At 40.4% G+C, this 22,458-nt stretch overlaps 1 protein-coding gene across 6 annotated transcripts in view; it reads left to right on the forward strand.

The window, feature by feature from the left end:
- The window catches only part of HMGCLL1 (3-hydroxy-3-methylglutaryl-CoA lyase like 1), a gene marked incomplete at both ends in the record, with an annotated part of 179,632 nt that overhangs the window by 43,898 nt on the left and 113,276 nt on the right, over positions 1–22,458 (forward strand). For 4 of the 6 annotated variants that reach the window (XM_079781200.1, XM_079781202.1, XM_079781201.1 and 1 more), the window contains 2 exons: positions 15,723–15,803; positions 16,038–16,145. The exons of the other annotated variants lie outside the window; for them this stretch is intronic. In XM_079781200.1, the coding sequence (XP_079637326.1) occupies positions 15,723–15,803; positions 16,038–16,145 (189 nt within the window). The remainder of the gene's footprint in view (positions 1–15,722; positions 15,804–16,037; positions 16,146–22,458) is intronic. 6 annotated transcript variants of the gene reach the window in all.

Consider the following 22,458-nt stretch of genomic DNA (forward strand, 5'->3'; position numbering starts at 1 on the left):
TTTATGGCTTTCCTGAATAAAAATGCCAAAATCATCACCCTACTCAGACCTGTGGGTGTGGGAGTCCTGATTCAATTGATGGGTTTTGGGCAGTGTTCACAGTGGGAAAGGAGAAGCCAAAGTAACCTGTTGAGTGGGGCCTTTGGGGTCAATTCAGTGTACTTTGGTTGCTTCCACAGTTGAATGTATAGTAAAAATTAGTGTGTGATGTGATTGCAATTCTATGTCTCATAAGTGCCAGAGGGAATCATCTCCATTAGGAAGAGCATGTTGTGAAGTGAACATACCTTTGGGCCGGGGGACGGGGGTAGGCGGGTGGGGGGAGGACCCTCGGATCCTTCTGACCTCTTTGAGCTACAAGTCTCTGTCACTGGAGTTTTTGAAAATTGGAACTTCTGACAAAGTCAGGCAGCTTCCACCTAGAAGTGCTGCTTGGGGATGTGGACCCTAACTGCCCGGATACAGCTACCAGGTATCTTTTGAAAATCGGGTGTTAGCTTGCTGTTGAGCTCTTATTGAAACTGGACACCTGACTCATGGAGACCTTGTGATTCTCTGGCCCTATTTCCATTGTGGGAGGGAGGGTCAATGTGGACTCAAGATTAACAAGGTAGGACAATTTCAACAGACCTCACTAATGGGATGGAAATTTATATTCAAGGAAGTGGTCAGCCTGTCCCCAGTGTAATCTCAGCTTTACACAGAAAAAGTAGCAGTTGCCCTCTCCTGCTCACTCCACTGCCAAAAACAAAGGTACTGGCTCAATGGGGCCCTTCTGTTCACAGTGCTTTCCCTAATGCTTGGGCCTGGTTGGATGATGTTTTGGCTAAGCTGAAACCCGATGATGTCCGCTGGGCTACTAGTTGTACAACATCTTCAGCAGCTGTGCAGAACTGAAAATGTATGTGATCTCTCTACTCACTTAGCAGAACTCCGAGCCATTCCCATATTGTAATTGACTTGGCTTGTAGTCAGGGGCCTAATTTATGTACCTGACAGATTAAAGACACCTTTGGGGGCGGGGCTGATTCAATCATCAGAGGCCCATACTCTGAAAAGGCCCACTAGAGTCACACTGCTGAGTAAGTCTCCATCACCTGGGTGACTACCATCGCTGATCAGTGAACTGTAGTGCTGATTATGGCAATGTATCCACTGTCATAAAATAGGCACAGGGTAAACCTAAGCTTCTGATACAGCAGCCACTACTGCCCCGGATTTACTCAGCTGCGTGGATCCAAGGACCCTTAGGAGGTGGAGGCATGGCTGAAGTCAGTACTGGAGGTTGGCCTGATTTTTCTAGTTGGAGTTCTAGTGGCCCTAATTAAATACCTTATAGTATAAATTGTACATATTTGGTCCCGGCCTTTGTTCATTGGAGGGGCCAACAGAGGAATTTACTGTCCGGAGAATTTGCCATACACAAAGATGGTATAAACATGAGGAGCAGATATTAATGGAAAATAATTGTCCATGGGTATTTTGAATTTCTATATGTTTTGCAAGTAGAGGCATGATTGCCTTTCTTCCAGACTACCTTTACAAGGATTTTTGTATGTGGAATAGGTCTGAATGATAGAAATATACTTCTGGGACAAGGGGTAAGTGTGCTTAAAGCCTTGGATCATAGAGATAGTGTCTTCCTTGGAATCAAAAGGCAGGCATGCTCATGGGTCAGGCATACTAAACATAATGTCTACCTCTGTTGCCAAGGGAAGATATTCTTACTGCACATTACTCACGGTTCAGGTTGTCTATGCTTGGAGTTCTTTTCCTGGAATGCAACTGATTGCCTGTGCAAGCATCATATGGTCCAGTTTGCTTCTTTCGGTGAGAGTTGAGGCTTGGAGAATCAGCACAAGCACTGATCCTCTAGCTACTGCTATTTGTTGTGAGTTAATAAGTTTTCTTCTTTTCTGACTTAGGAGTCTGTGCCTTTTGTCAGCATCCAAGGCAGGCTCACTTATTAGCTTGCATGTAGGGCAAAATTTCACACTCATCACTCTTCCTAATTAGAAGCTATAAGAGATACAGTCAAACCTCGGTTCTCAAATGTCTCCCATCTTGAGCAGTTCGGTTCTCAACCAAGTTGTGAACTGAAAAAATGTCTCAGTTTTTGAACTAAACAGGTTCTTGACCTAACAACCCTTTCATGCTGATACATCAGCAAAACAAAAAGTGTCTCCCAGGCCACAAAGGAGAGAATGCACCAGTGTGAGTGTGTTTAGAGCCAAACCTTGCCTTGTTAACATCTCAGGAAATTGTGCTGTGAATATTTTTGTGTTTTGTGGGTGTGTTTTTCTTTCTGTTGTTTCTGGCACAATTTTAAAACATAAAGAGGCTATCAAGAATGCTAACGTTGCTAAAGGTGTGAAAAAAACAATGATCAGAGGCGATTGAAGAGGTAGAAATACTGTTATTAATTTGGATAAAGGAAAAGGAGTTAGTCAGTGACAGCATTTCAGGGGCAATGGTATGCTGAAAAGCAAAGATGCTGCAGCTGATCTGAAAGACACACCTGGAATGAGTGCTGAAAAAGATTCACTTAAGGCTAGTAGGGGTAGTCAATAAACTTAAGAAAATAAGTGTTTGTTTATTGATTCAACAGTACATTAGACATGGTTAAAATGGAATCGTTTGGGGGTCTGGAATGATTCAATTCAATTTTCATTACTTCTAATGGGAAAAAAATGAGTCAGTTGTTGAACAAATAGCTCTGAAACAGCTTTCCAGAATGAATTAATTTTGAGAACTGAGATCCACTCTACACCTCTGCTCTCAGTAGTATGAAATAGCTGACATTTATTTTTGTCCATAAAAGTAAAAAATATTTTCTTCTTCTTGGCATGGAATTCTTATTTAAGCAGTGATTTGGGGATGTAGGCACTTTTATATTTTTTTTCTTTTCTTTTTCAGTTTCCATTAGCTTCCAGACTTGCCATACTCACCTGCATTAAGATGGCTGAAGGGAAAAGAACATGGGGAAATGTGTGTGGGATATATTCATGGGCCAAGCTTAAAAATGGTACATTTCACTCACTTTCACTGACTAGAACTTGTTCAAACATGACCCTTAGATGGGGAGAAACGTGGTCTAGTCCTGTGTCCATGAAGAAGAGAAATGAGTTTGGTGGAAAGTTTTTTTTCCACAGATGGAATGTATTTCCAACCAACAGATGTGAAAATGAGCAAGACATGTCTTTAGTATGGCTAAAATCATAGGCTGCATGAAGTAGAGTGTGGTAGATGATGAGAGGCTAGTCATGAATCATCTTTTACCTTAGGTTGATCTCTCTGAAGGTGACTGACAAATGCTGAAGGGTTTTAATCTTGGAATAACAAGATTAAGGGAGAATATTTATGAAGCTATAGCAACAGAGTGAGAAAAAATGACAATTTTAATGAAGCCAGTGACAAAAGAGATTCACTAATACAATAAAAGTAATTATTGAGCCCTCTCTGAGGGTCACGAATGGTGATGGTGACACGGGAAATTGGACTGGAACACACGGTGTTCCTCTGGGCAGGATGGTTCCTGGGTTCTTTGTCCGGTGGAGTCGAAGAATGAAACCATGGAAGAAAGGTGCTTTAGCAAAAGGTGGAAATTAATTGAGAAACAAGCACATGGGGAGGGGGAAAGAATCCTGCTAAGTCCCTTTTCCTTCAGCGTATAAAAGGCTGCAGATCTTTGTGCCTTGATATCCCCTCTGATCAGTCACTGTCCCCCTTAGATTGGTTACTATAGCAACTCCAGAGCTCAAACCTCAAGTGAAGTAAGTGAGGTTCCCTCCTCCTTCTCCCTTATTGTTTCCCTATTCCCTCTGGGATCTCTTCTTCCCTCTCTGAATGAGGGGCTTCCTTCCTTTTATTCTGTAAACGTATATCTTTCTGCAGTTTTCAGCTCCCTTATCTTTTGGAAATGTACCTTCTGCTACTCCCAGCTCCCTTATCTTATGGAAATGTAGCCTTTGCAGCTCTGTAGCCCTGTGCTTTTCCCATGGACCCCTTAACTCCTAAAATTTCCTAAACCTTCCTATTTCGGCCCTAAAAACTTCTTTCAGTGGGTACTAGATATTTGCCAAAATAAAATCAGTAACAAATGGACCAGTGAGATACCAGTGGTAAGAGAGAAGGTAAAGAATAGTATGTGGTGGGAGAATGTCTGAGGAGAGGCATGAGATAGGAAAATAATGGGATCAGTTTTAAATCATTGAATTCCGTGTGCTTGTACAATGGTTAGGTGGCTATGCCAAGCAGGTATTGTTTATGTACAGCTGCGTCTCCTTAGAAAAGTCAGTACAGAGTTGGTAATGCCCAGGAAGAGACTAAAGAGCACCAAGATAGGGGTCTCATTACACATATTCAGCGAGTTTGTATTAATTGACTCCGTGTGTTATTTATTTTTCTGTTAAAAAGGAAAACTTGATACTCTTTGATTTACTGAACACATTCTGACTTTTTTTCTGATTTCTCAGGTATTCGGGTAGAGTTAGTAAGTACCCATAGCTGAAAGATGTAATAGTAGCATTAGATTCAAGAAGAAATGTAAAATAATATTAAGTGAGCATCTATTCTGCTTTGACTAAAATGGCTATCATTGGTGGTGGTCTGTAATTTCTTCAGATTGGTTGTTACTTCTGCTAGCTACAACGGTGATGTATTGGAAAGTCTCAAGCTCTGTAATTGTACACTTCATATTGCTATCAGCTTAAAAAAACATAGTTTCCGTTTCTTTCTGGTTAAATGTTGCTGTTTTATAAAGGAGTACTCTTCATCCATGTATGCTCCCAGCTAACTGCTTTTGCAAATACAGCTTGAGTTTACAATCAGCAATAATGAGACCACATGGCTTAAGATTAGCTACTTTTGTTTTTTACTTTTTTTCATCTTTTGCAGTTTTAGGACTGGAGGTAAAAGAAAGAGAAGTGAGCTTCTCTTTATTTACTCCACTTTTCCATGCCATGCCTGTCCTTTATTGCCTGGTTGAAATTATGGCCACTCTTGGAAATGAAGCATGATTTCATGTCTGCTATCCCAGACTGAGCCTAAAGCTCAGGAAGGACATACTTCACCTATCCACCCTCCACCCTCCAAGTTAACCGCGTGCATCACAATCTGTTCAGAAGATGCAGAAATGAGAATTCTGTTTTCTTCTTGGTTAATTTTTGCATATTGAATTGCCCAATTTAATGGAAATGGTGGAGGGTGGTATGTAAACATTGTAACAGGAAGCATCTGGGTTCTTCCACTGAGTTAGTTAGAAGAGGATGCTAATAAAACCATATAACAGCTTTGGACTCTAAAAGAGCCAGTGAGCATTTTTCTATGTCATAGAAACAAACTGGATTTTGCATGATAAACTGTCACTTCACCAGTGCGTGTCCTTGTTACAAGGACAGGGTAAAACTATAAATTGGTCGACCTAAATTTACAAAGCCTTGAAGTACAGGTCCTGCTGATTTAGTTGATTCCATCAGCTATCCATCTGAAGAACTTGATAATGAGTTACCCAGACTTAACTTGGCTCGGAGATACCAGGACATTGTGCTGGTACAGTCTGAAAAGGGGTAGTCTACTTCTAATTTTAATTGCAATGTGATGTTTAGAAAGGCTGTTTCTATTTTTTCTGTTTTAAACTAGTGTCCTAAATATGGTGTGTCCATACTACTTAGTTTAGGGACACAGGCTCCAGAGTCCAGACCCTCTTGCCATTTCAGATTTGGCAGGAAGGTAGGACAGGGTGTTATGTTGGGCTGGAACTAGGCTGTTTCCAGTGGGATGCCAGGGGCTAGGTCCCACTGGGCCGGGGGTTCTGTGTTGAGGTGCTGGTTGTGCTGTGTGATACAAAAAAGAAAAAGGACACCTTCATTTCTAGCCTCAGGTTTCCAAGCACAAGCCAGAATCCCAATTTCATGTTCCTCAAGTACCAGGGTATAGAGGTGTCCCAATTTCTCCTTCAGGGACGTAAGCACAGGTGACCAAGGGTGCCTCAGCCAGTCTCTAAACTGACACATACGACCCAAGGTACTTACTTAATATTGACCGAGCATAAATTACACAGACAGACATGCAATGCACGAATCACTCACGGTTTATTTACAGAGTCCTGGTGGTTTCCAGACCTCGGCAGGCCACCCGGGGATCCGCACCGACAGACACACACACTGGACATTGGACGTTGCAGCTGCGGCTCGGCGTCTTGCTTGAGGCCTCAGTTTCCGGCTCACTGTTTGGACTCACAGTCCACAGCAGAGCTTGGGCAGATGCAGGAAGGAGGGTGGAGAGTGACCGTCTGTGGAGGAGCAGAGCAGGCCTCTCTGATCTTCCTCTGGTGCTTCCTCTTTTTATGTGCCTAGATGGGCGTCTTCAGTGTGTCTTATCAGCGGGTCCCAGGAGCCTTGCATATCTGGTTTTACATATGGGGAACAGATCACTTTATCTATTTTCTACATACAGGCCACTCAGGGATGTTTATCAATCTGTTTACATTACATTCAATACTTTTTAACATCATACTTTAATATCACACTGTTATTCCACACTTTGATACTTATTCTATATTATTCTTATCACTATTACTATAGCATTCCACCCGGTGATTCCTGAAGGGTTTACCCCAAGGGAATCAATTATTTTTTATTTTATTGGGGATAAGGCATATAATGATTTTAGCAATCTTAACAAATAAACAAAAGAGGAAAATAATAGCCAATGCAAATAATATCTCCTTAATTAAAGTCCATGTAGCTTCAAATGAAGAGAGTCCATGCTGAATCCACGCAATAGGGTTGATGAAATTCCAATCAGGAGTGCAGGGGACGGTCCTCCATAAGGATAGGAGAGTGTCCGCTGTCTTGCAATTACGGTGTAGTTTTTTCAAGTCTGCTGGAAAGCAAATTTGATATATGGTGCCAAACATAGGTAAATTCCAAAGTTTATGCATAGTTTCGCCAGAGTCAAAATTGACAGGACTAATGAGGTCCGTCATCATCTGAGGTATGTGTCTAAATGGCCAATAGTTGTTATCATGAGCTAAATATTCTTCTGGTGTGATGGCATCAGTTAAAGAGGTTATCATTATAGGGCCATATTCAGACTTTGACATGTAACATTTAATGCCTACACAAAAGTTGCCAAATGTTGGAAAATTTGGAAAGCCTGTTAAATAATATTGATAACTAGAAGCCCGGTGCACGAAATTCGTGCACGGTGGGGGGTTGTCCCTCAGCCCAGCCTGTACCCTCTCCAATCTGGGACAATCCAGGACTGCTGGCTCCCAACTGCTTGCCTGCCTGCCTTCCTGATTGCCCCTAACCGCTTCTGCCTGCCAGCCTGATCACCCCCTAACCACTCTGCTGCCAGCCTGGTTGATGCTTAACTGCTCCCCTGCCAGCCTGTTTGCCCCCAACTTCCCTCCTCTGCCAGCCTGGTCACCCCTAACTGCCCTCTCCTGCAGGGTTGATCACCTCCAACTGCCCTCCCTTGCAAGCCGGGTCCCTCTCAACTGCCCTCCCTTGCAGACCTGGTCCCTCACAACTGCCCTCCCTTGCAGGCCGGGTGCCTCCCAACTGCCCTCTCCTGCTGGCCATCTTGTGGTGGCCATCTTGTGTCCATATGGGGGCAGGATCTTTGACCACATGGGGGCAGCTATATTGTGTGTTGCAGTGATGATCAATCTGTATATTACTCTTTTATTAGATAGGATAGAGGCCTGGTACAGGATTGGGGGCCACCTGGTTTGCCCTGAAGGGTGTCACAGATAAGGGTGGGGGTTCCCTTGGGGTGTGGGGCGGCCTGAGTGAGGGGCCTGTGGTGGTTTGCAGGCCAGCCACACCTCCTGGCAACCCAAGGGGAGGCCCTGGTATCTGGAATTTATTTTCCTTCTACAATTGAAACTTTGTAGCCTGGGGCGGCAGCCATTTCTGTGGCAGTTAATTCACCTTCTACAATTGAAACTTTGTAGCCTTAAGCGCGTGAGCCCGGCCAGGGTGTGCGAAAAGCTTTGCTTCCCCTGTTGCCGCCGGCAACCCTGGCCTGCTCTCTCAAGCTCCATTCTGCCGCCATTTGTTTGAATTTGTTTACCTTCTATAATTGAAACTTTGTAGCTTGAGTGGAGGCTTAGGCCTGCAATGGCTATGGAAAGCTTGGCTTGCTCTGTTACCTGGGAAACCTTGCTCTCTGTGGCTGTAGCCATCTTGGATTGGGGTTAATTTGCATACTCGCCCTGATTGTTTGTGGGCGTGGCTTGGCTGGTGGGCGTGGCTTATGTAGCGGAGTGGTGGTTAATTTGCATATTACCATTTTATTAGAGAGGATAAGTTATATCATTTTCTTTTACAATGTGTGTCATGTTATAATATGGTGAGATAGGAAAGCTTTCTGGTAGGGTTGGGTTCGTGGTGGGTGGTGAAAAGAATGGTTGTCTGTTAAAATAGGTTGATATGAGTGCTTCTGTTGTGAGTGTAGGTATGGATGCCTCTGTTGTATCCTCTATTGTGGGTGTCTCTGCTGTGTTCATCATCTCCTCATATTTATCATATTCATCATAATCCTCAAATTCATCTCCTAGTTTTCCTGTATACCAAAAATGCATGAGATGTTCTTGGAATAGAACTACATTAACTAGTGCTCTCTGAATGCATGAATTATTTTCTATATTTAAATATGGATCTACATTTTGAACTATGTTTATAAATTTGGAGTTGAGAGTTATAAGGGTATCATTAGTTATATGATAAGTTGTTGTGGGAGGATCTCTTGATTGGACATCTATAATGGAAACCGATCTCAGAGTCAGAGAGTCCTGAAACCATTGTTGGAAAATGCATTCTTTCAATTGAGTGTGACCATATGTTCTCATAGAATTTTGTACATAATTCAGTGTTTTAAGTTGGCAAAAATCTGGGTGGTAATATGATGGACACATCTTGTATGTGGAGTAATATTGTAAAGAAGTATTGAAAGAAAAATCACCTATAGTTAGTGAAAAGATTGAGTTATTTGCTGTAAGTGTGACTGGGTGGTGGAAAATATAATGTTTTTGGTTTAGTTAGTTGTATGGATAATTTATGGGCTATAGCTGGTTTTATGGTATCTGGCTTGCCAGTATTAGTAGTAGTAATAGTAGTAGGTAAAGTAGTAGTAGGTAAAGCAGTAGCAGGCACTTCAGTAGTAATATCAGCATTAGTAGAAGTACTAAAAGTAGTCGTAGTGCTAGAAGCACTAGAAATAACATCATTAACAATAATAGTAGTAAAGAGTAAAATCAATGTCCAGTGGAAAATTCCTCTGGGCCATCTAGTTCCATCATATGTTCCCATCTTTCTCTGTCTTAAAGTTCTCTCTGAGAGATTGCAGGGATATAGTTCCAAGGTGGTGTCAAATATTCTGCATTTAAGTCTCCTATACAAATTATAGTGAGTAATTAATTTGGGGTTGTTAATGGTGGAAGTGAGCTTGGGTATCTGTAAGCAGAATAGATTGCTTGTTTTCCTATGGCAATATAGTCTCTGAGTAGAGCATGAAAATGTACAGCTGTTTCTCCTGGCAAATATTCTTGTGCACATTCTGTTCAATGTATGATATGAGTGATAGGAGGAGTGTAAGAGTGATTATGGCTGAGATAAGACAATAAATAAATAATATAATGTTCATTTAAAATCTTGGTTGTGTGTTTTGGATTTTGGTTTGTTGTAGTTCTCCCTTATCATTTACTGTCCAGTAAAGTGATGCTCTGCTGTCAGCTATGATTTCCTGCAAGGACAAGGAGTTATCCTTAGAGTTTTTTGTTAAGATTTTGTAAGGAATTTTCCTATTTATTCTAGGTGGAGGGCTGAATTGGTATTCATTGATATTTTCAATGTGTGGAAGATATAGTTGTTCTAAGGGGGAGGGTCTGTTCTGTCTAGGTCTAGAATTTAATAAAAGGCATTCTTTATTTAAAAGAACTTGTAAAGATGGATATTTATTATCCATCAATAGTGTTTGCATTTTATGTTTGAGGAGTCCATTGTGCCTTTCAATTGTTCTGCTGCTGTTGGGTTGTATGATAAGTGAAAGTTCCAATCTATGTCATATTCTGCTGCCAACTTTTGTTCAGATGTGGCAGTAAAGTGTGATCCTTGATCTGATTCTATGATTTGTGGCGGGCCAAAATGCATCATCCAGGTATTTAGGGAGCGTAATGTTGTATTTGCATCTGGATGTGACAATGCTGTGGCAGCAAGGATTCCTGTATTTACATCCACTAATGTGCATGCATATTTCGTGAATATGGTACTTTTAAAGGTCCAATAAAATCTATCTGTAAGAGTTGGTTGAGTATATATGGTTTATTCATTCTAGGTGGCTGAAGTGTGCGGAACATGTGTGTTCCTTTGCAAACAGTGCATGCATTTCTGGCTGTTTTAATGTCTCTGATTGGGGCTTTTATGTTTCTTTTTAGAAACCAGTTCATAAGTGCTGATTGTCCTATGTGTCCTAATGTTTGATGTATTTGTGTAATAAATGGTATGGTCAATTTCATTTCTAATTCTGGAGGTTGTATTTTGTATTTCCCATCTTCCTTTTTTAATTTAATTGATGGAATTGGTGGCAAGGAGTAGGAATTGTTATCTTCCTTTTTTAATGCTAATGTTATTGCTAAAGATTTAGATTTATCGGTGATAGTGAGGTTATTTCCTGGTGTTAGGCCTTTTGCTAGTTGATCTATTTTGTTGTATAGTGTTGTTTTAGAGCTGTCACTAGCATGTGCATTGACATGTGTTACATATTTTTATCTTTTGTGATAAAATATGTATCTTTTCCCAGTATTCTCTAGACCATAAATCTTTACCATTAATTGCCAATTAGTTTGTTTCCATTTTCCTGACCATAATATAATGCCATTATATACTGCCCAAGAGTCTGTAAATATATATATTTTATGTTTTTGTGTCCGCACTTGTGGGAATCCCTTGTCACGTCCAGCGTGTTTCAGGGTTCCCGTTCAGGTCCGGTTTCTGGAGAAGGCCGCAATCAAAATGAAGAGAAGCTAGAAAAGAATCAATTTGGGAAAATGGGGGGCCAGGCGGGAGCCCACCTCTAGTGGGAGGACTACTCACTGCTCTGGCCTTTGCCATCCCTTTTATTGGGGTTCTGAGATACATCCATATCCTTTAGGCAGGAAATTCCAATAATAGACAATCAGCAAAAATTTACATATGATTAACAGGTGAGAGTTTCTTTAACTACCAATGTCTCAACTAAACAATGAGTGACTAGCTCTGACCATTCAGAGCGATTAAGGTTGACCAAAGCATTCCGGATTCCCTTTTCATATTTAACTTCCAATGTCTCAATGTTCGGTTTCCGGCACGCACTGCTTCCTGTATAGCCATATATGCGGCTATAAGTTCTGCATGTTGTGCAGAATTGGACTCACCAGACACAGTCAGAGCTTGTTGTGTCACGGGAATGAAGGCTGCTGCCCTCCAGGTGTTGCGGTCACCGGATACGGGGGCTGATCCGTCTGTAAACCAGGCATTTTTTAGTACAGGGATGTATTTTGGTCCCTGTACACCTATAGGTGTCTCTATAGGTTCAAACTTGTTGGCACAGATGGGTGGCTCCACCTCAAGTTTGTTTACCTCCTCGGTGAGGAGGGCTGGTTCTCTGGAGCCACTGGTACTACGCGTGTTTCTGTACCACTTCCACGCGAGTACCTTTTCTTCAATTTGCCTACCTGCCAACTCTTCCGCTGACATATTTAACCATGCCTTAAGAGGCAGGGTGCTCCTGACTGTTATTGGCTGTTGTCCTGTCAGAGGTTCTGTGTGTAGCAGTGCTGTATATAAAGTCCAAATCAATTTCTCAAAATATGAGTATTTAAAATGAGAGTATGGAAATTTCTTGGACCAGAATCCTACTGGCATTAGCTTATGGTCATCTTTACCTTTTTTATATAGTCCCCAATTACCATGTTCTGATATAAAAGCAATATCTAGAATTACCTTGTCACCTGGTTGTATATTTTGTAGTTAAGAGGTGGATGTAGTGTTTTAATTGTTGGAAAGCTTCTTCCTGTTCTTTATTCCATAGGAAGTTTACTGCTTTTCTAGTTACTTTGTATATAGGTTTTGCTATGTCTGACAGATATGGTATGTGTTGTTTCCAAAACATAAATAATCCCATAACTTGTTGTGCTTCCTTTTTTGATGTGGGGCTTTTAAGTGAGTCTAATTTATTGATGACCTTATTTGGTACTGTTCTTCCTGTAGAATCCCAATGTATTCTTTAAGCTGTCTATTTCTGTACAGTATTTTACAGTCTATTGGATTTGCCTTAATAATATTTCACATGATTCCTTCAATAGAAATTGTGTTTTCACAGGATTTTGTGGGTATATTATCTATGGCCATTAAAGAGATTTGGGATCCAGTGTCTATTAAAAATGTTTTAGGTAAGATTAAATCATCTCGGGGTTTTATATTCAAAGTAATATATGGCCTGTTATCATTTTCCCTATAAAACTCGTCTGCTAGAGCAAGAGAGGTTAGTTTCTTCTTATGCCCCCTTGGTTGCCCTTCCATTGGGTGCGGGGGCCTTGGTAGTTTCCCTGTTGTCTGAATGGATTATTTCTGGGTTGTTGTTGAAATGGGTTATTCTTAGATTGGTAAGTGGGGAAGGGGTTTCTGGATTGGGTTTTATTAAATGGATTTCCAGATTGATTTTTTGTAAATGGGTTTTGTGGAGGTCCCCTTTTAAATAAAGGGTTATTCACCTTCCAGTAAGGTTTTTGCTGTGCTAGATATGGTTTTGGTTGTGTCCAATTTCTTCCCTTGAAGTTATTATTATTTCTATACATATTCTGGGGTCCCCTTATTTCCTTCCTTTTTTCTGTGAAAAAAGAGTAATTTTGTGTTTTCTCCTCCTTTGCTACAAAGGTGAATTTTTTATCTGTAATCGTGTCCTGATGGAGGGTGATTTTTTCCTTAATCTCATTTGGGGTTCTTGATCCTGCTAATAAATTTTGCATTTGTATTTTATATCCCTCGGGTGCATTCTTTATTAGACATCTTATGATGCCATCCACGTTAGTGGCTTCCCAGGGATTATCTCCATGGTATATTCCATTAAGGATAGTTAATTTCTCAATTGATGTTGGAGCTGGCCTATATTATTCCATGGTTTTGAAAATTGTGATGAGGAGAAATCTATATGGGGAAAAGACTTTTTCCAAGCCTTAGACACCCAGTGCCATATAGATGCCAGTGCCTGTCTTCCTTGATGTTCTATGTCTTTTAGTAGTTGTTCTCTTAGTTTTGGGTGTTCTATTGCATCAATTACTTGTGGTAATTCATCTGCACTGACCATAAGGGTGTGGCCTCCCTTCTCATACAGATGTAGCAACCAATCAATGTCTGTCAGTTCTCCCTTTATTAATAGGCCTCTAAGTTCATTCATTTCTTGTCTAGTGAAGGAGGAAAATTCTACTGTCTCTCCTTCACCTTCTGTTCCTTCCTTCCTCACCACCTTTTTTCTTACTATGGCTGGCTTGCTAGAATATTGTTCTATCACCTTTTGTGCTAATCTTTTGCCCTTATCATTATCTTCCTGAAGATTATGAATTGTATGTAGAAGTATTGGGATCACCTCTTCAGGTGAAGCCCTTTGAATTACTGGTATTAATGTGTCAGGGTTATTGGTTACTTTCTCTCCCAATCTGGGAGTGTATCCGACCTTACATTTCTCCCTGAGGCTGTCCTCTAGGGTGCGCCATTTACTTTCGGCCGGTATGTTAGCTAGTTGTTCTTTATTCCTCCTTAGTTTCTGCTAGAAGCTTCTGAGTTATTCCATTTTAATCTTCCTTCCTATCTTGAAGGCAGTCCGGACAAATTATTATTTTAGGACCTGCTCTCCCAAAGGGATAGATGGCACAAGGGGAAGTTTCCCTCTGGACTTCAGTCAGGTATATATTGCAAAGAAAGAGATAATTGTGAGCCTTTCTTAAGAAACTCAGGATCCTGTTTTGTAATTTATGCTCTGCCATTCATTTATAAAATCTATATTTTTGTATATTCCTCTTTCTTTCCTTAATTTGCAATGAGAGAATTATTCCTTCCAACCACAATTCCTCCATCCCGTTTATGCCATGGTTGTGCTGCCTACGTAAGCCGTAGGTTGGTATAATCCGCCAACTCGGGTCCCTCCACCGATTTCTCAAGCCTAGTTTCCCCTTTCTCGTGTCCTTCCTCTTGGCTGCCTCCACAGCCCCTTGCTTACGTAAACAAGGTCGGCAGATATAGCCCCTCTGCACGGCTCTGCTTGGGCAGAGAAACTGCTAGGACCCTCTGGCATTTGCCTTCGGGAGTCAGCCTCTCCTGGGCTTGCCCTTACGGTGGACGACTTTTAGTTTGAAGTAAGCTCAAGGTTTTTCAGAAGTGACACCCATCGGTTCTCTATGCCTGATTACTTTTGGGTTTGGGTGGACGACGTTATCTGCTCTGAGCAGGCCCAGCACTTGACGTCAGATTTGGCTAGAAACTTCCCCTTTTCTCTCTTATCCAAATTGATCTTCGCTGTGCCCGGAGCAATTTAGAAAAAGTAATTTAGGAAATTTGGTTTCACTTACCCCCTTAATGTCCAATTTTAATTTAGCAACCGCCAACTACGCCAATTGTCCCAATTTCACCTTCAGGGACGTAAGCACAGGTGACCAAGGGTGCCTCAGCCAGTCTCTAAACTGACACGTACGACCCAAGGTACTTACTTAATATTGACCAAGCATAAGTTACACAGGAGACAGACATGCAATGCACGAATCACTCACGGTTTATTTACAGAGTCCTGGTGGTTTCCAGACCTCTGCAGGCCACCCGGGGATCCGCACCGACAGACACACACACTGGACGTTGGACGTTGCAGCTGCAGCTCGGCGTCTTGCTTGAGGCCTCAGTTTCCGGCTCACTGTTTGGACTCACAGTCCACGGCAGAGCTTGGGCAGATGCAGGAAGGGGGGTGGAGAGTGACCGTCTGTGGAGGAGCAGAGCAGGCCTCTCTGATCTTCCTCTGGTGCTTCCTCTTTTTATGTGCCTAGATGGGCGTCTTCAGTGTGTCTTATCAGCGGGTCCCAGGAGCCTTGCATATCTGGTTTTACATATGGGGAACAGATCACTTTATCTATTTTCTACATACAGGCTACTCAGGGGTGTTTATCAACCTGTTTACATTACATTCAATACTTTTTAACAACACACTTTAACATCACACTGTCATTCCACACTTTGATACTTATTCTATATTATTCTTATCACTATTACTATAACAAGAGGGCCGCATCTTGTATGACTGTGCGTGGCAGAAGTCTATTAATACAAACACCTAATTTTTCCATGAACTCTAACAATGGTTAGTTAATCATCACATGTAGAATTACTCAACAGATTTGCTTTTTGGATCCTGAGTAAATCACCATTTCCATGTATATCTTAGCAATTAATCTTTGAATTTTATCATACTTAGATTGAATATCATGAAGTTATAAGAAAAAAAAATAACCTCATGTTGCCAATAACACTAACTTGGTATTTGGACTATATAGTATTATTGCATTGACTTCTTACCATTTTAAATTTCTGGGCTGAGAATTTAACTTTACAAATTGTAGTAGTTTGACTTTTCTAATCAGCAAGTTTGATGGTTTAATGGTTGTCTGTTTTCCTTTCCTTTCCTTTCCATTACAGGAAGTGCCCCAGTTATCTGGGCTCCCCGAGTATGTTAAAATAGTAGAAGTTGGACCTCGGGATGGATTGCAGAATGAAAAGGTAGCTTGATATCACTTTTGCACAATTTATTTTAAATGCTAAATTAAATATTAATATTTTTAAAACTCTAAAGACTTATATTTCATATGCTACAATATAATATTTGTTCTCAATTGCTAGTTGAATTTGTAAATCGTAACTAGGACTTGCTTTCAGTTAGGAAGTAATTTTCTGTTTATGTTTCAGTAGACCCTATACAAATTAATTCTAAAATAACTTTCAATGTTTTCCTAGGTTATAGTTCCTACAGATATAAAAATTGAATTCATCAATCAACTTTCCGAAACTGGCTTGTCTGTAATAGAAGTGACCAGCTTTGTGTCTTCCAAATGGGTACCACAGGTATGTAAATCCATAACTCCTTATCTGGGATCCTTAATTCAGCCTGGCCAAGATTTAGAAAGCAATGTGATGTACATTGTGATATAATTATTAATTTGTTATCTTCTTACAAAATTTTAGCGCATACACTAAGGTTAGATTATGGGAAAAACCCCTTTGATGAAATATCTTAGATAAATTAAGTCCTAAAAAGTTATTTAGAATTCCACGTTAATCCCACCTGAGTATATGGTTCAACATCATGGGCAGAGGATAAGGCTGGTCCCTGACGTCTTTCACCCCCACTCAGTTTAAGATTCCCCTGAGATTCTGCCTTCAGCACTTATCTCTGTGCTTTTTTGCCAATCCTCCCAACATTAATAGTTGCTTCTAAGAGGGTGACAAATCTGTGTTTCTAGTCCTCCCCTTTCTGGTGAGCTTCAGCTACTTGTACCACCAGTACCTCAAACCAGTGGGTTCAAAATCAAACTCATTGTCCATCCTACTGTATGCTAATAGCTCAATTGTTCCCTTTGAAATCTTGGACTTGAATGCTCAATGGGTTGTCTCCTATATCTAGTCAGTGACTAGCTCATACGAATTCTTATTCCTCCGTAAAGCATATACCTATCTCTTCTTTTCAGTCCCATTGATACATTAGTAGCCCACACCCTTATTGACCAATTATTGTGATAGTCCCTTAAATGATATCCATACGCATTGTTTCTCTTTTTTTTCCTTTATATATAGGGTGTCCCCAAAAATGTACACACACTTTTAATGATTATAAAGCCAGTGTTTATCAATATACAGTTCATTTTCAAAATTTAAAATAATCTAACGAAATTAATAATTTTTGTTAATGCCTATTTTCAAACTGATGTCTGTTCTGGTCCAGGCACTGCTGATAATGCGAAGCAATGACATCACAAACATCAAGAATCATTTCCTTCGGTATTTTTTGCCCTCAATTTGTCAACTATTGCCAGTTTGTACCGTAAACTTTATCTTTTATGTATCTCCATAAAAAAAGTCTAGTGGATTAATTTTCTTTGTTCAAACCTTAGTCTGGCTTCACCCAATATTCAGATAATTTAAACCTGAAAAGGAAAGAAAATTAAGTTAGTTGTTAGCTGTTAAAGTGAGTATATATTTTGGGGGGACACCCGCTGTCCCCCCAAAATGTATATATACTTTGAATGATTATAAAGGCAGTGTTTGTACTTCAACTGTGTTTTAAAACTTCCAGTAGCATTTTAGGATGGATTTCCTTTTTTTATTTTTAATTTATCTTTATTATTAAAACTATTACAGATGTCCCCTTTGTCCCCATTGACCCCTTCTAGCCAGCTCCTGCCCCTGCACCCCAGGCCTTCACCACACCATTGTCTATGTCTATGGGTTATGCCTATATGCATATAAGTTCTTTGGTTAAATTCTTCCCCTTACATCCACCCACCCCAGCCTTCCCTCTGCAATTCATTAGACTGTTCCATGCTTCTATTTCTCTGCATCTATTTTGTTCATCACTTTATTTTGTTCTTTAGATTCCACATATGAGTGAGATCATGTGATACTTGTCTTTCTCTGACGGGCTTATTTCCTTTGTTCAAAGCTTAGTCTGGCTGAAAAGAAAGAAACATCAATTGAGCTGTCAGTTGTTAAAGTGTGTATACATGTTTTGAGGACAACCTGTATTTTTCCACTCCTAAAATAATCTCCCAGAAATACCAGCCTTCTCAAACTTCTTTAGATTTCCCTTCTCCCCATTGAAAAGGTCAGGAAACTTCGGCCTGGTATTCAAGGCTTTTTTCCTGGGCTCTTTTTTCCTTTCCAGTCTTAACTCTGTTTTCCTATTTCATTTTGCTGAAACCCTGCCAAGTCAAATTGCTTTTTGTTTTCTATTTACATGTCCTGCCTCTTTGGCTCTATAGCTCTTTATTCATACTTTCTCATGAGCATCTCAATTTCTGCATTGCTCTGAAGTTATAACTGGATGATGTGCAAAGTCTTAAAACATTAAAGCCTTTTTAATTGCAAGACACTGGAAGCAGCTCAGCCGGCATGGCTCAGTGGTTGAGCATCAAACTATGACCCAGGAGGTCACGGTTTGAATCCTAGTCAGGTCATATGCCCAGATTGCAGGCTCGATCCCCAGTGTGGGGTGTGCAGGAGGCAGCCGATCAATGATTCTCTCTCATTATTGATGTTTCTACCTCTCTTTTTCCTCTCCCTTCTTCTCTGAAAACAATAAAAATATATTTTTTAAAAAAGACATTGAAAGGAAGCAATAGAAACCAGTATAATTATTGGTATTAGTAATAAGTCACTTTCCACTGAGTCAATATTCAAATATCAGTTACTTTTGTTCATTCTCCAAATAGACCATAATTTTTCTTTCATCCCATTGTCACCGTTTATAATCATATTTTTTGTAAATATTTTTCAATAATCTCCTTCTTGGACTATAAGCCTTATAGAGGCAGTGATGTGTCTCTCTTGTTTATTGTGCCCCTTGTGTTTGGTGCCTAATGAGTAAGTGCTCAGTAAGTAATTGTGAAATAACTAGAGGCCCGATGCACAAAATTCCTGCAAGGGGCTTGGCTCTCGCAGCCCTGGCTTCGTCCGGAAGGTTTTCCAGAAGGACATCTGGAAGGTCATTTGGCTGTCCAGTCTAATTAGCATACTAGTATTACACTTTTATTATTATAGACTAGAGGCCCGGTGCATGAAAATTCATGCACTGGAGGGGGGGGTCCCTCAGCCCAGCCTGCCCCCTGTCATAGTCCGGGAGCCCTCAGGGGTCGGAGGCAACCTGGAGATCAGGGGAAGGTGATGCCTCATCACACCTCTGCTGCTGCCACTGCCAGCAGCGCAAGCCTCGGCCAGCCCTGGTTACCTGAGCCTCGGGCGGCCCAAGGCAGCTGGGCAGCAACCATCCGAGGCTTGCCTGTGCCTTGGGCCAGCCCTGGGGGCTGGGGGGCTGAGGGGACTGGGGGACTCCAGAGGCAGGCACACGGAGTGGCCCCGGCGGGGCTGAGGGGACTGGGCACTGCCATCTTGTGGCTGTGGGCACCACCATGTTTGAGGGCGGGGCAGTCAATTAGCATATTCCCTCCTTATTGGCTGTGGGCGTCACCATCTTTGAGGGTGGGACAGTCAATTAGCATATCCATCCTTATTGGCTGTGGGTGCCGCCATCTTGTAGGGCGGGACAGTCAATTAGCATATTCCCTCATTATTGGCTGTGGGTGCCGCCATCTTTGCGATGGCATGAGGGTCAATTAGCATATTCCCTCTTTATTAGATAGGATTAGTGAATCAATTAGCCTGAAAAAATAGCTTTGCATTCTTTGTTTTGTACAAGTGACTTTTATTTTTGGTCACATATTTGGTCATGTCTAATGAAGGTCACAAATATTTTCCCTAGGAAGACACACATAGCTTATTTTCACTCTGTAAAATACTACTTATTATTATTTCACTTATTGTCATTAATTTTAAAAGAATGTGAGACCCTTTTATCATCTCTAAGACTTCAAGAAATTGCTGCCGTGTTTGATTCAGCTGGTGCTCATTCCACAGACTTGATTATTGGTGGAGAGAACCTGGAGTCTGGTGTCACTTTAGAATAAGGGTGAAGAGAGTGAATAGTGCATGGTAATATTAATTAATGACTAATTAAAGTTATATTTCAGATATTATATTTTATTAGTCCTCAAGATATTTTTATTTCCCAATAGTTTTCTAAAACTGCCTATAAAGTAGTCTTCTTTCCTATTATAATGCTCATTGGTCATATATATTATTAAGCAATACTGGAAATTGATTGGTGGATTATTGTTCAGATTGATGGAGGACACACCCAGTGGCATTTAGCAGCAAAGGGATAGGACCCTTTCTAGAGGGCCATGCTTCTTCTTGCTAAACTAGTGAAGAGAAAAGATGGACAAAACAATAGGGAAGCAGTCCTCTGTGAGCAGTAATGGGAAAATGCCTTCTGGCCTCACATTAAGTAGATGCATGTGATGGAACCATAAAATAACATGATTTATTCTGGACTTGGTCCTGCGGTGAATTTGGGACTTAACCTATTGAGACTTAGTGAACTCTTCCTAGGCTCAAAGTATTATGGAATAAATGACGTAATTCCCCACATAGCTCTTGAGGACAGCTGCGGTGAGGTACACGTTCCTCTGGTACTGTCTTCCTGTCTACATTCCTCCTTGAGCTGGAGCAAGTGACGTAACCTCTTTGAACCTTGGAAATCCCAGCAGTGATGCCTGCAACCTGGGAGGTTCAGGGCAGCAAGGCCTGTGACTGGGTCCCTGAGTGTGACTGCCCAGAGCACCAAACTCCTGACTAGTGTCAGTAATGAATGCCTGACTGACGGACAGACTGACTGACCGGTCCTGGGCTCCACAGAAATTCACTGCCTTCGCTCTTTTTCTTCTCTCTTATGCCTTTTTCTTAAAACTTAAGATATGTGTTTAGTTTAAATATTTGACTGGGCCCAATCTGAATAATTTAAGATACTAATCTTTCAAATACTAAGGAATATGTTATATATTTCACTTTTATTACTCATCTGGTTACATGCATTTGTAAACAAAAAAAAAAAGTTTTTTAGATAAATCATGTATCTATAAAAGCAGTGTGCCTGAATGAAAGACATGATGAGGTTCATATTCTAAAATTACACTGGTCACTTACTACAGAACATATCAAGTGTATGTCAAAAGGCAATATTGAGCCCTAGTTGGTTTGGCTCAGTGGATAGAGTGTCAGCCCACACAGTCTGAATGGTTGTGGGTTCAATTCCGATCAAAGGCATGTACCTCTATTGTAGGCTAGATCCCTGGCCCTGGTCGGTGCATGTGGGAGGCAACCAATTGATGTGTCTATCTCACATCGATGTTCTCTACGTCTCTCCCCCTCCCTTCCACTCTCTCTAAAAATCAATAGAAAAATATCCTCAGGCGAGGATTAACAACAACAAAAAGGCAATATTTTGAATATTCCACTTTTGCTATTTTATTTTCCATAGTTGTGTTTGTGTTTTAGAAATCACTGAGCTTGACTAAGCAGAGCAATTTTTTATTGTAGCTGCAGGTCATCTCATTATGTAACTGCTCGTTTTATACCAACAAAAAAGGCCTTAAGTCAGAAGAACTAATTCACAGTGATAATTCCTCTTTTGAAATTTTACATCTTTTGTATTTTAGAAGAAACTGTTATGACATCAGACTCACCTAACTTAAAGTCATGTCTGAGATCTGTGACAGAACAACCTTAGTACAACAGCTTATGAGTAATTGTCTGAAGTAACTTCTATTTCTTCTAAAGACTGAGCTTGGCCCCAAACTGGTATTCTATTAACTCTGCATCTTCTGTTTCTTCCCGTCAGACCTAGGTCATGGGAACAGTTCTCTAGTTTATGTTTAGATTGCTGCTTGTTCACTTATTTCTTTTTTTAGTGTTTTAAAGTTTTTTTTACAGTTTCCCTCCTACTGTTTTGTTTGGCAGTGGCTTTCTAACTAAATCAGCTAAAGAAAGTTCCATGTAGCAGGGTGCCATATAAAACAGGATCCCACACCTATACTCGAAATGGCCAGAGATGATAAAATACCTGCCATGAAAAAAAAAATGTTCTTTACAACTTATCTAGAAAAAGTTTTCCTTAGAGTGACTTACAAGAACATTTCAAATGAGTCCAGATAGCCCTCCAATTCAGTGGGACAAACAACAATAACAGCTGAAAGAAAACATGTTTATAAAAATGGACAGGTTTATGGCAACTTAGAAATGTGGCTCTTAGTAGTCAGCTATTTAAATCGTTGTAAATACATTAATTGTAAAAAGTGAACTAGAGTTTTACATTCATCCTGAATTTAGACATGTGGCTTTAAGCATTTTCATTCACATGAGTCATTCAAGTGAACATCATTTATTTAAAAATAAGAATACATCAAATGTATACAAAGCTATATGTTTATGTATATCATATGCAAAGTCTTGGTTATAAATATTTGTTCCCCATTTAATTAATTTTTAACTATTGGAATGGATGGATCACAAATCTTGACTTGTCAGCAAGGGATAGAAAAAGACTTCCTCTGTAAAAGTAAAAGGAAATAGACATAAAAGACTGTAACAATTATTTACAAATCAGTCTAACACTTAAATATATGGCCCAAGTACAATGTAAGCAAGAAGGAATGTGTAAGCTTTTCCCTACCCTCTTTTTACTGTGTGCTGCAATTAATTCTTTATTGGTAATGAAAACACACTTACTGGATTGAAGTTTAAGATTCAGCTTTTCATTGATGAGATG

The sequence above is a fragment of the Cnephaeus nilssonii genome, assembly GCF_951640355.1.
Source record: "Cnephaeus nilssonii genome assembly, chromosome: 9".
NCBI classification, from domain to species: Eukaryota; Metazoa; Chordata; class Mammalia; order Chiroptera; family Vespertilionidae; genus Cnephaeus; species Cnephaeus nilssonii.